Genomic DNA, 14,010 nt, shown 5'->3' on the forward strand with positions numbered 1-14,010 from the left:
GGCGTACAGCTGTTTCCATTAGTAGACTTCATAATTATGTTACTGTGCAGTCAATATGACAAGGACCAGTGTCACTGTGGGAGCTCCACATTCAGACGATTACAAAAGGGACTTTACTGTACTATCCAGCTGTAGTAGAGCTTGAGTTATGCAAGACTTAAACAACGACTTGGATATTACTGCTGCTATCCAACATGAGCATTTACACACATGGTCACTTATATAAGCCAAACCAGAAATCTCACCCTCTGAGAACTGACCAGCTGTGTGATATTCTGTACACTGCATTTTAAGTAAACTGTCTAATCACTAACTGACCACTGACCATCTACCCAAGGTTATAGAGACTGATCAGCTGGGTTCTTGTCAAAAGCTTAAGCATATTGTGGGTAAATAGCAACAACATTTGTCCTGCTCCTAAAAGAGCAGTTCAGGGAAGAATCTCATTCACACAGTTCTTTCATTATGTCAAATGTAGTCAGCCAAAACATTTGTGCTTTTTTGTCTAATAGTTTTAGATGGGAGGTATGGGGAAATGCACAATGATAGAGACAGCTGAAGTTGTGCTGTCATGTTTGGCACTCCGGGCCATACATTTTCTTCTGTGTACTTTTGTCCCCTGTACAACACTGGATCCTCTTACGAGGTAATTTAAGAACAGTAATACTAATTTTGCTACTTGAAAGCTAATGTGTATTAGTTAGACGTTAGTAAGCTGTACCAAAGTAGAGCAAGCTGAAGTGCTAATATCTCTTTGTGGTGCGTCATCCTTCTTCGTGGATGACACCCAAAGGTTTCAAAAGAGGTGAAAAAACACTTTCAGTCAGGTCATGTTGATCAGTGTAGCCTGAGTGCAGGGCTTGTCAAAGCAAGCTAAGAACAGGAAGCTTCTGTGTGTTTCAGTTAGTATTAGATGTGGAACAGATAACTGCATCATACATCTACATTACTACCTTCTGAAAATTTCAGCTCATCATCATCTCTGCTGGTCACTGGTTTCATATGGTCTGAGCTCTTCCTTGATGGTTGAGTTGGTTGAAAAACTGGTCATCCAGGTGAAAACTAAAAAGGACTACAAAATGAGGCATGACTTCAGTGGTCTATTGGAATCATATAAGTGTAGAGATTTTTCTATAATTAAAAAATTATCAGATAGATTTAGATTTATTTTTGTATTGTAAGCTTATAGAAATTAAGCTAATCCATATAGACTTATATATGTACATTATAGCATTAGTCTGACACTTAACCAGAGCGACTTACATTTAAATCATGTTACACAGGTAGGTGAACAAAGCATTAGGAGCCCATGGAATGCAGTGTTGTTACTAATTACAATTCATTAATCATACATACATTCATGTTTATGTATCAGCAAATATGTACAGTTGTATGTAAAATATTGTGCACCCCTGTTTAAATGATATGTTTTGTTGGTTTTCTAAGTAAAAATAATTAAATGTGGCCTTAGCAAAGTTTAGAGCACAAATTCAATATTTTTGCTGAAATTAACATTAAAATACATTTCTCCAGTGTGTTAAATTAAGCAAATAAACATTAGATGTGCATTTGCATGTGCAGAAGTGTATTTTCTGTAAAGGGTATCCTTACCTATTTACACTTGGAATAACAAAACAAACAACAAAACTTTTACATACAACTGTACATGAAAAATATCACATATGCATCACCTCACAGTTTCCATATTTTGTGCAGCACTTTTATATTATTTCGTATCATTTTTCAGATTTATATTTATATTTTATTCATCCTGTCTTTTATTTTGATTACCTATGTGACCAGACAGTCAGGTGCAGGTGTTGACAGTGGTGTTTGTTAGCTCTACTGTGTTCTGATAGTTGCTGGGCTCACTGATGCACCCTCAGTATCCGGTTAGTGGTGTAAAGTCTTTTTTCTGCCTCCATATTGAGGAATGCTATTTTTATGTGGTATATATGTGGTGGGGGAACCATGATTTCAGCACTGGCTTCAGTGGAGCTGTGCAGCCGTGAATAAGGTTGTAGTTGCCATCTGATGGTTGAATGAGGAACTGCAGGGTCCTGTGATATAGATCACCAGCTTTTAAGATCGGCGAAATTATATTGATATTCAGCCAGTACAGATACATAGCTGATCGATCCTTCCTTCTCTGTTTGATTTATTGCAAGGCTAATGTAGCTAAATAAACATAGCACAAAAAGTAAGAAAATTTTAGTTTGGTAGATTATTTCTTTGTTGTAACAGTGCTTCTCAGCAGTAAATCTTATACCAATGGAAAGCCTGTTATGTGTGATGGTGTGGGGCGGCATCTCCCTCACTGGACAAATGAGGCTTGTCATTATTGGAGGCAATCTCAATGCAGAGAGACATCGAGATGAAATTCTGCAACCAGTGACAAGCCCATATCTCCACAGTCTGGGGCCGAACTCTATCCTCCAAAATACATCCAGAATTTGGGAGTGGAAAGGATGGAATGGCGTTCTGTTCCTGCCAGAATGAGAATATACAGCTGTTGTGGCTGTGTATTGTTCTTCCACACGCTGCTGAGGCTTCTGTTTGTTACATGAATAAATTATTAAATTGCCAATATGTCTTCAAACTTCAATCATCCAATCAACCAAATGAGTGACAGAATAAGCTGTTCGGCATTGGCAGAGAGGATTTGGCCAATTTTTAATGGGCGCAACCCACATAATCGTCTCTGCAGCTCATCCCACAAAGGCATGTTCCTTACAAATGTGGCACCATTTGTACCACCAAGTTTAGTTTAGACCTGCCAATTAGAATGATCAGTTAATGTGATCTTCAATAGATTAATGTAGTTTTCTGTATAAGCTAGTGATGTGTAGAAGATTGGTCAAAATTATGTTACGTAAACAAATAGCAGTGTTTTGCCTGATTGACTACATTATGGTTAAAGGGAGATTACATTTGATTTATAACACATAATAATTCAGTCCTTTTCCTGCTCGTTCAGAAAATCACAATGTAGTATGTAACCACATAAGAGAGTATTTCACTCCAGCTCTGAGTTTCTCTATGCATTTCTGGATGGATATGCCCTGTGCTTGGTCAAGGACTGTGCTGGGAGATCCAGAGCTTTTTTGGTAATGGTCACGTAAGCACGGTATATTAAGAGCATTTGATCTTCTGCCAGAAAGAGCATAATGTCAGTACGTTACCCTTTTCCCTCTGCTCAACAATTCAGCATTAGTAGTGCATGCCTAGTGTGTGATCTACTGTTTTGCGTGATGTTTTCCACTGAGCTCTGTGTTAGTAATACATTTAAGAGCTGCAAACACAAACAAGCTGTTTTTACAGTTTCCTGGCTCTGGTTGTCATGAGCTCTTGTGAGTGGGAGTCAGTTAAGCCCACCAGTCCCAGTGGGACTCTCTAGGACCACAGCAGTGGGATATAAAATAACTGAACCAAAACCAAGCTTGTTTACTTTTTTGTTTTTTCAGTCAGAAAAAATGTCATTCAGTACAACCAATGTTATCTGAACAAAATCTCCAGATTAAGGGTCTGTTTCTCCTGCAGTTTCTCAGAGAGGATCTCAACTATCATGACCCCAAGGCAAAACACAAGACTTTCCACGGAGCTGACCTGCTGATCACTGTGGAGGACATGTGGAACACCTGGAGGGCCTCAGAAGGTCATATAGATACATGTACACATACAGAAAACTAGGCACAAATGTTGCAAGGCACACACAGAGGCTATTTTTTGAAGGTTTCTTAAATCATGTGCTAAGGAGTCCTTCAAAAACACAACTAATCCCAAGAAAGCTGTGGAACTTCTCATTGTGCGTCTGCACATAGTAGTTGGTTTACACTTTCCCCAGCAGTACGTCCTGTGCTTATTACCTTTCGTATAGATGAATTGACGATGTTGGCTCTGATACAGGGGGCTGTGTGTGGGCTGGGATGTTCCTGGAGCCTGGTGGGTGGAGCACTAGGACATGTTGACAGATTGTAATCCCTCTGGACTGTTTAGGCACAAACATATTTGCCTTTCAGTTATCAGAGTGAATGTCAGGTCACAGCTTTTGGCATGTGTTTCTTTTATATCCCACTGAAATAAGGGAGAATACAAATATTTCATTGTGTAGTGTTTAAAGGATTTGACACCATAAAGCCGTCACAAGCCGTCGCGAGCCCAAAAAAGCTTAGTGTGAAACAGTTGGTAGATTTTCTGAAGATAATGTAGACAATCAACTTCAGTCTAAATGTTTCTTTTAGTGTATAACTGGAGCGTGGGAAAGGTGGAAGATTGGCTCATCAACTATGTGGATCTGCCTCAATATGCAGACTCCTTTAGGAAGAATGAAATCAGTGGAAAGACCTTGCCCAGGTAAGAGAACATACACACCTGCACCAGACATCTTAACATTCTGTAGGTGCTTCCACTGCATCTTTTTCATTGTCGAGATCATTGGGACAATGTTTTTGTATTCACCAAAAATTCTGCCATTCACTGATGCTTTCTTATTTGGGATTTGTTGAATTTATGAGGACAGAAAAAAATTCCTATAAATATATTTTTATTAATGAGGCCCACTGCACAGTTTCAACTAGGTATGTCACAAAACCAGAAATGTAGTAGTTGGTACCAGTAACACTTAATTTCTTTTAAGAAATTAATTGTGATACCAATTTTAATAGCAATATAAAAAAGACTAACTTAGTTGACTCTTGGGACCAATTATGCAGAATCCTTTCTTAGTTGAATGTACCTTTATTCACCTAAAATTAGAAAGTGTTTATAGGAGACTCTTAAATAAGCTACTCAAAAATAATATAATTTGAGATGCACATATTAACAGAATTCAGTGTGTATTCTTTATTAATCATCTCTTATTCATGTATTTATTAGTGTTATCTGGACTCAGGACTTTATTCAGAAATTTTAATTCTCTGTGAGCAGCCTCCCCCTTTTTTTTTCTTAAATGACAGACCAGCCGTGACAGTAAGGTCATCGCCTCTCCCTCCACGGTCTTGTGTCTTTGTTTGTTACAGGCAGACACCTCGTGCTGAGCAGTTCAGCTCTTATCTCTCTCTATTGCTCAAAAACGTCAGAAACAGTCAGTTCACTGTTTGGCCATATGTCTCTGTGTGTGATGCCCTGCGGCCCCCCTCTTACTCACGCTACTTTGAGCAAACAAGTATAACCGACACCTTCAAGTTTTATCAAGTACAAGCAAGTACCATCACATTTTTAGAATTTTGATATCTACTTGTTACCAATGGATCGGTTCTTAAGACATCTCTAGTTTCAACTAATCCCTGCCTCGACTCTCAATTCAGCTCATGAGCTGATTGTCAAGTCCTTCACAAGCTAAATCTGGTGTGTTTAGGCAAAGAACAGTTGACACTGTGCAAGCCAGTGGATCCCCAGGTGCCGGATTAAGAAACACTTCACTATATAATTCACTTTAGACCTCCAGACGTTGAACTGACGTGTTATGTTCCCAAATGAAGTATGGCATTCAGCCTGGAGTGAATGTTTTTTAAACAGTACTCTCTGCTGCTGTTGCAGGCTGGCCGTGAAGAATGCCACCCTGACGCTGTCCATGCTGAAGATCCTGGACCGCAGTCATGCTCAGAAACTTCAGCTCAAAGCTCTGGAAACGGTGCTGTTTGGCCCGCCGGGTAAGAACCCCACTACATCTGTTATCTAATGTTTTGTGTGTAGATTTTCCAAACACACAATGTCCAAAAGGTTGTAGTTGCTTTTCAAAAATGTTGTTGTTGCTAGTATCAAAAGTTGTTCCATTTTTGCTGCAGTAAGGCCTGGGAAGGCTGTACACTAGATGTTTTGATGATTTAAGTCATAAGAGCAAGATCATGGTGATGATTGGTTGAGTTGTTCTGGATCAAACGCCACATCTAGAAGGTATTAGGCAGAGCTCCATCAGTCCAGAGAATGCAGTTCTACTGCTTTACAGCCCAATGCTGTGTTCCTCTGTTAGATCTTTATTATATAGCCTGTAACTGCCTATAGTGTGACATGGCATTCATGGTGTAGGAATTCGTAAAGGTCCTCCGGATTGTTTGAGTGAAGGAGATTTGCCAAGTTAAGTCAGATTCTATTTCTGTGTGCAGAGAAAATACACTCACTGATGTTTTTACACGTGAGTGAATATTTTTGGTCTGCAATTTTGAAAATAGCTCGGCGGCGCAGAGGGAGGGAGTGGAGCGGGTGATGGCACGCTTCACTGCCATTACAAGCTTCACCGATGCACCAGCACAGCACAGCTGGCTAAACGCACTAAACGAGGGGTGGAGGGAGAGAGATGATCAGTGACCGAGAGAGAGCTGCGGGTTGGAGGGCATGGAGGGGGCCCTGTTAGATGTGGTCGAGTAGTTACTTAAAGTAGCTAAATACATTCATTAGAAATGGTGTCCACAAACCTTTGGATATAGTGTACATCAACAAACGTGCATACAGTTAGTATCTGTGTTGAGACTGTGTTGTGTTGCTCTAATGAGCTGAGGGGCAGTAAACAGTGTATTGTATTATAAACACACTATTGTTGGTGTGTGTACAGGCTTTATTCTTAGGAGTGTCTCAGAAGTCTAAAAGCACTCTGTTGGTTGAACATTTTGCAAAGGATTAAATTACTAAGTGAAACTCCAAACTGTGTTCCGGTTGGATAAAAGGTTAGGGCTTGGACAGTGATTTGTTGAGGTTTAAGGTAGGCAACAGGCCTGACCAGAAATATGTAAATAAGCAGGGAGCTCATTTATGTGTGCTAACCATTTTCCCCTAGTGGCAGTATCTTTTTGCAGGCTTGTGGTCACCAGTTACTTTGTATCATGTATATTAGATATATAAAGTTGAAAATGTATGTGAACTCTTTGGAATTACCTGGATTTCTGCATTGATTACTAATTAAATGTGGTTTGAGAATTGTGACTTGTAGTTATCTAAGTCTCAGTTATGAACAAAAAAACACACAAATCATTGTTTTCAACCATTCCTTAGCTGATTTACTTGTGTGTGTTGGGTCATTGTCATTGAAGTCAGGGACTGCTTCCCCTACTTTTTACGCCTTTTAATTCATTGTTCCCTCAATGATTGCAAGGCTTGAGGCAGCAAAGAAGCCCTATGCCATGATGCTCCCTTCACCATGCTTGACAGTTGGAATGAGGTTTTGGTGTTGGTGTGCAGTGTTCTTTTTCCTCCAATGTTGTGGATTTTTGCTAAAAGGTTACACTCTTGCTTAATCTTTGTGTAGTTTATGCAACTTGAAGTCAACAATATTTATTTTTATATTTTTATTTATTTATTACAGCAACAGCTGCCTTTGTAGTGTCCTTCCATGAACACCAATCTTGTTCTTGTTTTTTCTTTTCCTAATAGTGGGTTTTGTTTGTTTGCCTCTGTAGATCTTTAGTGGTTACACTTGGGTTCGTTCTTGCTTCTTTCAGGATTCTTGGAGTGATCTCAACAAGACACACACTGGGAGAGTAACAACAGTCTTGAATCGTCTTATTTTGTTGACAGTTTGTCTGTTTGTAGATTGATGTACACCCACATCTTTAGCAATGCTTTTGGATCATTTTCTAGCTTTATGTTGTTTGCACTGAGGCATGGTTCACACTAACCAGTCTTTCTTCCAGAAAAGAACAGATTTGAGTGTAACCAGGATTTGTATGCCTTTGTTTATTGCGCAAATCACCTGTGAAACCCACACTTCTAATCTCATCTCCTTAATTGAATTGCCCATTAGCTCTCGGAGGAGTCATTAGGTTCGCTTCCTTTTGTAAATTGTACTTTGGATGTTTACTGTCAGCCTGCAACTGCTCAATTTAAGTAGTTAAGTAGTCAATTTAAACTAGGTTCGGTTCTGGTTGACCACTGCTGTTTTAGAATATTTTGCCGTATAACTTCAACTGGACCGTATCCATACTTTCCTGATATACAGTAGGTATGATTTTTGCAGATCTGCACAGGTGTTATCGAACATCACATTTGCAGAAGTCTATTGTTGTCTTTAACACTTTAAAAAAACAGAGGAACCAGTGAAATAAGGGGTGTCCAGGGGGCGTTGCAAAGCTTTTGGCTCCTCCTCTGTCTGTGTACAGACATAAACCCCACTGTAGAGGCCTGCTTTGTTGCCATACTCAAGATGCTTCTGTTAACTGCTCCACTGTGTCTGTCTATAACAAAATTTTTGTATATTCAAAAATCAGGTTCCCAAAGACCTATTTTGTAGTATTTCATTTAAACCCTGGGACCATGCTAAAAGAAGGTCCATTTTAAGCGCTCACGTACATACCCAAAGAACTAAAGTTTACTTTACCAGAAGCAGCTAAATTAAAAATGAAACCCTAGGAGGATCAGAGCATGAATGACATACCCAGTACATGCCTCATCTTGGCAAGTGTCCAATTGTACCCTCAGAGAAAGCAGCTGGTTGAGAGGGGGGTATAGGCTTAGGTTTTTTTGATCTGATATCAGGGGTCTTGTGCTCTTGGACAGGACATAGACAGTTAGCTTGAAGCCGGAAATAGAATGTGCTAATCTGTCCATCTAAAGCCCTCCCTTGCACAGACTCAGGAAAAGCCACAGTATACAGAGATGGAAGAGACCACCATGACTGTGTAATTGCATAATTTCAAATAATGCTATTATATTCAAGAGCTTGAAGAAACATACAGAGAGGACTGTCACTTTTGAATATATTAATGATGGACTAAACACTGCAAAGCATATACAGCTGCAGTCAGTCGTTTAAATATGATGCTTGTGTCCATGGTGGATTTGTAAATACTATTCAAATCAATACAGTTCAGTTCAAATTTACAGCGCTTTTCAAAACAAATTTTGCCCCTTTTGGGCAAGCCAGTAGCAACAGTGGCAAAGAAAACCTCCCTCAGATCGAGAAGAAGGAACCTTGAGAGGAACCAAGACTCAAAAAGTCTGCTATATAAAATTAGTTTTTGGTTGTTTAATTTCCTCAGTCCGAGGTACAGTAAAGTATTAGTGAACGTGAAAAAGGACTGTTTAGAATTAATTTGTGATTTATTACATATGTAGTAAATGCAACCGCATCATGCTACTAGAGGGGATAATAAAGAAGATTTAGCAGCAGATATATATATCGTGTATTTTATGCATCAAATACTTATTCATGCCATTTTTGTCTGTAAAATACTTCACAGAATGATTACTGGCAGTGGTGATGTGCTTTCAATCTAGCCTTCAGTGCTGCCTCCCTGTTTAATATGTGCTCACAGGTTCAAGTCAAAGACTTGAAATAAAGACAAATGCTTGTATTCACAACCTCTGTCACAAGTTCTGTCAGTATTTGAGTCACATCTGAGAGAGAGCATTACTGAGATTTAGAGAGCTGTAGCAGTATCAATAGTCCAAAGTGAAAGTGATTTTTTTATTAATGCCATGTAAAGAGGCCTGATTTGATTAATCAACCTTGAAGCTGCAAGTTTGTTTTACTGTAGGAACAGTTGTCAGAACTATGTATAATCCAGTGGTACATTTATAGTATAGATGTTAGGACACTAAACATTAAGCCAGTCTGTTTAATCTAACGCTTTCCTTTAACAGCGAGCAAGCACAGCCACCTGAAGGACGCTGTGCTGGTGCTATCCATAGTGATCGGTGTGGCAGGGTGCTGGTTTGCCTACATCCAGAATCGCAACTCAAAGGACCACATGAGCAAAATGATGAAGGACCTTGAGGGCCTGCAGAGAGCGGAGCAGAGCCTGCTTGACATGCAGCAGAAGTGAGTGTCCCTCTAAGGGCTGACTTGTTACCACTGTTTGTATTTATGATCAAATATGAATTGAAGTCTTGTTTAAAGCTGCATTATGATAGTTTGGGATTTGGAAAACATGTAATTGCCCTCTCTGCTGGAAATAGTGCAAGCAATGGGGATGTCCAGTGGATCAGGGCTGATCTAGGTATTTTTTTGGCCTTTAACATACAGATCCAGTTCCAATCCTTACTTTTGTTGTAGCAGAGTGCACTTCTGGGGTCCTCTAGGGTCCATTATCAACATGTTTCTTAGCTGCCACAAGGTAGAACTTCTCATTTTTTTGTCATTATTTTAGTGAACAAAACAAAAAAGGGCTTTATTTGAAGTGAAAACTGTGGTTCATCACTCAAAGAACCACTAAAAAAAACTTGATAATGAAGTTGTATTGGTTGTATGGTTGTATTTCTGTCAGTAGTCAGTGAGAGTTAGAAGAGAGAGAGAGAGAGAGAGAGAAGGTGAAAAGTCATGTATGCAATGGAGAAGCAGCAAACGTACCACAATGAGCCAAATTTTAAGGGACCATTACAACTTCATGTAAGCTTGCTTGCAGTTTGCCCCTCCTGTCTCTCCAGTTCCTCCTGCAGAATAGACTATATAGACTAATATTTAGCAGCAGCAAAGACCGTATGCAGATTTTTTTTTTCTGTACAGTCTTTAGTAATACCCTTTCTTTTGTTTTAGAGGCAGCTTTACTGATTGAACTGTGCAGAACGTAATCATCTGAGCAATGACATCAGAACATGTGCATTAAGTGCCTGAGAAAAACTGGCAGGAAAAACAGTGCCACGGCCCGGTCCTTGTCTGTGTTTACACTAAGCTTCAGTCAGTCTTTATGAGACTCTTATCAGCAGCTCATTACTCCACCCCATCTCTATCTGTTTGGCTAAAACAACATGGAGAAAGCCGATCAGCCGATCATCAAAAACATGCTGTGCTGACAACAAGGAGTTAACATTGGAAATGCTTTTCAAAAGATGATAAAGGTACATGCAGAATTGGTGACTGTTCACCTATACAAGTGTGTAAACTGTGTATATCTGTGTAATGCACTGAACTGTTTGAGTGACGGACACACAATGAGGTGAGTTGAGTAAGATAAAGCTTTGGATGAACTTCCTTCAGAGAAATATAGCAATACTGTTTAGCTGCAGGTAACGATGCTAGCTAACTAACACAGGTAGTGACTGATGAACAAATTTGAAAACAAAAAACTATTGGATAGTGAATACACTCAACTATTCTCACAGCAGCCAATCATTACGAGACGAATTATAAGGGTTTATAATTTCTCTATGAAGAAGCTACATTTCGTAGTGGGCAGCACCACACATCAGGGTACAATGCTAACACACGAAGCCTCAGACAAGGAAGTTCCTCCACTTTGTAAAGTGTGTGTGTAGCATGATTAGACAATAATTCTCTCGGAAAAAGTGATTTTAAAGGGCTGCTTTGTGTTCATGGCTGGGAATGAAAGGCAGATCTAAAGGGGAAGAAAATGTTTCCAGGGATGATTGTGTTCACCACCTCTTAAACCGCTAGAGGCTGCGTTTCTTGAGTTTTGCCTAATGCCCCCATTTTTTTTATAGCTAGTTAATAAATGTGTCTTTGTCAAAATAACAATTTATGTAAGACTAATTTTCTATTAGTTTGGCTAATTTGATGTGTGTGTTTGTGTGCATGATATACGGGTGGGAGTAAGTTTGGCCTGTATGGAATCTGAGTGGTGTAGAGGGTGTCCTTCGGTACCTCTCTCTGCTAGACAGAGAGCCGCTTTCAGAATGCGTCATAAGCGCACCCCTGTGATGCAGTGAAATGTCGTGGCATTAGTTGCTGCCTTTCGCTGCCTCTAGGCACCTGCCAAAAACTTGGAAACACACACCAAAAATTCACATTACAGAGTACCCTGACCTCAAGGGATCAAGCAGAACACTATCTAGTATTTCTGGGTCACCTTTCTCTCAGTACACTATCTCACAAGTACATCTGAATTCCTCTGGGAGTGGATGTGTATGTCTGGCTATTACTAATAAGATTAAACACCCAAGGTCCCACATGCTTCACGCTTACCACACAGCTGCACTCGTTGGCCCCAGTTCATTGCAAAGCAGTGTGAAATGTACTACAGTGTAAATACAGCGTATTTAAAACATGGAGGTTGTTTAAGACACGTTCCTGGTCCTGTGAAAGCTGCTTCATTTCCTTGCAGTCACGCTAAGTCTACTGAGCTGATAGAGGCAGCGGATTCTGGCTGGCCGATGGAAGACTGCTTCAAAAGTCCTTAAATGGCAAAAAGGACGAACAGCTCTGCAGTGAATCCGCTCTGTTTGTCTCAGACAATCGTGCAGTCTTCAGATTTTACTGCTGGTGGTGTCCAGCTGAAGGCCATGGCAGTTCCTGAGCGCAGGGCCAGGCTAAACCTTTCATCACAGGTCACAGGTCCTTCAAAAACCTATGATTCCAGCAGGTCTTTTCTCCGGAATGCTCTAATTTGAACATGTGTCCTTATAGGGTACAGCCCATATCCACCACACTGCATACTGTACAATCTCAGTTCCGCCTGCAGCACTTGTTTTCCTGTCAGCCATTTTCTTTTATTTTAGCTGACCTTCTGTTTCTGAGAAAGCAATGCCACAAAAATGATTAGTAGTATAGTAGTAATGATTATGACTGTGATTATATTCCATCAGTCATTTGTAAACTAATCTACCAGCTATTTTGGTGATTAATCAAGTAATACATTTTTTATTAAGGCGAAGCAACAAAAATGGACATGGAAAGAAAAATATCCAAAGTAATAATCAACTTTAAATATAATAATAAATAAATAAGTGTACTGAGTGCAAAAGGTTTTTGTAAAGAATTCCAGGTTTTACCGGGTCATGTTGTACTCAGTGTTTGCTAGTTGAAGAGATTGTACCTTGGATATTCTATATCCTTTCTCCCAAGCGCTTCCCTTGGCTTGGCTTTATCAAGTCTTACCATTCATTAAATAAATAAATAAATAAATAGCTATCATTTTTGACTGTATGTGTTTAGCTCCAGCTTGGTGGTCAGCTGGTCAGAAATGGTAAGTCCTGGTTTATGTAGCAACCCGTATTCCCATAACTAGCAGAGTCTGGCGATGATGTGCTGCTTTCTGGTGTTACAATTATCAAACAACCCATATTCTCTTGCATGATGCAGCGTCATAGCTTTAGTTTTCAAAATACTTTCAATGCCAGTGGGCTGGGTTTATGTACATTTTGGGGGGCGTATAATATAATAAGTCAAGACATTAATGTAATAGTTTGGGGGATTTAAAATTGGCCTATTTTCCAGCTCTGTTTGGTTATAGAAGATTTTCCTTTGAAAAAGAACATAACAGCGTTTGAGATTTATGGTATGTCACTTCCATGTTCCAAACTCTCATTATTTAACTGTGTCAAGGTGAATACAGTTTTCCATTCTGGGGCACCTCTACAGTTTGTCCCACACACTAACATGTGAAATGTTTGTACAGCTTTTTTTAAACTCAAAAACGGATCCAATCGTAGCCAACTGTGGCTGCGTTCCAGCACCCAGATTCCACGCGTGGTATGTAGGCTGAATGAACGTGCAAGTTTGGGCCAGAACTAAATCCATAGCTCATTTGCTTCCTGGGAGGTTTTAAATTGAATTGAATACTAATTGATTCATTTATTAGAGATACTGAGACCTGTGCCCTAATATATATAAGACGCAACGTCCATCGCAAAATATGTCCGCTTTTATTTTCCCTTTAACCTGGAGCCATAGTTATATATGTATATGTGTCACTGGAAAGTAGTTCATGGCTAGTTCCATTGAACTAGTTGGACGCTGGTATGGCATGTCTCTCTCTGTCCTTTAGAGTAAGTCCTGTTTGGAACGAAGCGCTGGCTGCTCACACGCACCCTGACCTTCACCCAGTCAAACTGCTGCTAGGAAGCTTTTGTGGTTTGTGTGAATTCACTGGGTCGACTGGTCGCTCGCTCTCTGTTCTGCCAGCTGTCTTTCGTTCTTCTCTCTTTCTATTCCCTCAACACACATCCACCTCCCCTCTCGCTCTCTCGCTGTCCCTTTAAGTGTAATACTTGGCCTTGTCTACGGCCATATCGGTGTCAGTTTGATTTATACCTCACTTCCTGTTCTCTGTGTGACTGCATCAGTGCTGTGAGATGGCTGCTGTAGAACAGCTCTCATGATTTTTTTATTTTTTTTAAAGTTTG

The 14,010-nt window shown here is 39.9% G+C and overlaps 1 protein-coding gene across 3 annotated transcripts in view; it reads left to right on the forward strand.

Annotated features, from left to right (window-relative positions):
• stim1b (stromal interaction molecule 1b) overlaps window positions 1-14,010 on the forward strand; it is a 40,662-nt gene that overhangs the window by 13,440 nt on the left and 13,212 nt on the right. For all 3 annotated transcript variants that reach the window (XM_072662594.1, XM_072662596.1, XM_072662595.1), the window contains exons 4-7: window positions 3,541-3,655; window positions 4,242-4,353; window positions 5,539-5,651; window positions 9,574-9,751. In XM_072662594.1, coding sequence (XP_072518695.1) covers window positions 3,541-3,655; window positions 4,242-4,353; window positions 5,539-5,651; window positions 9,574-9,751 — 518 coding nt within the window. The remainder of the gene's footprint in view (window positions 1-3,540; window positions 3,656-4,241; window positions 4,354-5,538; window positions 5,652-9,573; window positions 9,752-14,010) is intronic.

The sequence above is a fragment of the Salminus brasiliensis genome, chromosome 18 (genome assembly GCF_030463535.1).
Source record: "Salminus brasiliensis chromosome 18, fSalBra1.hap2, whole genome shotgun sequence".
NCBI classification, from domain to species: domain Eukaryota; kingdom Metazoa; phylum Chordata; class Actinopteri; order Characiformes; family Bryconidae; genus Salminus; species Salminus brasiliensis.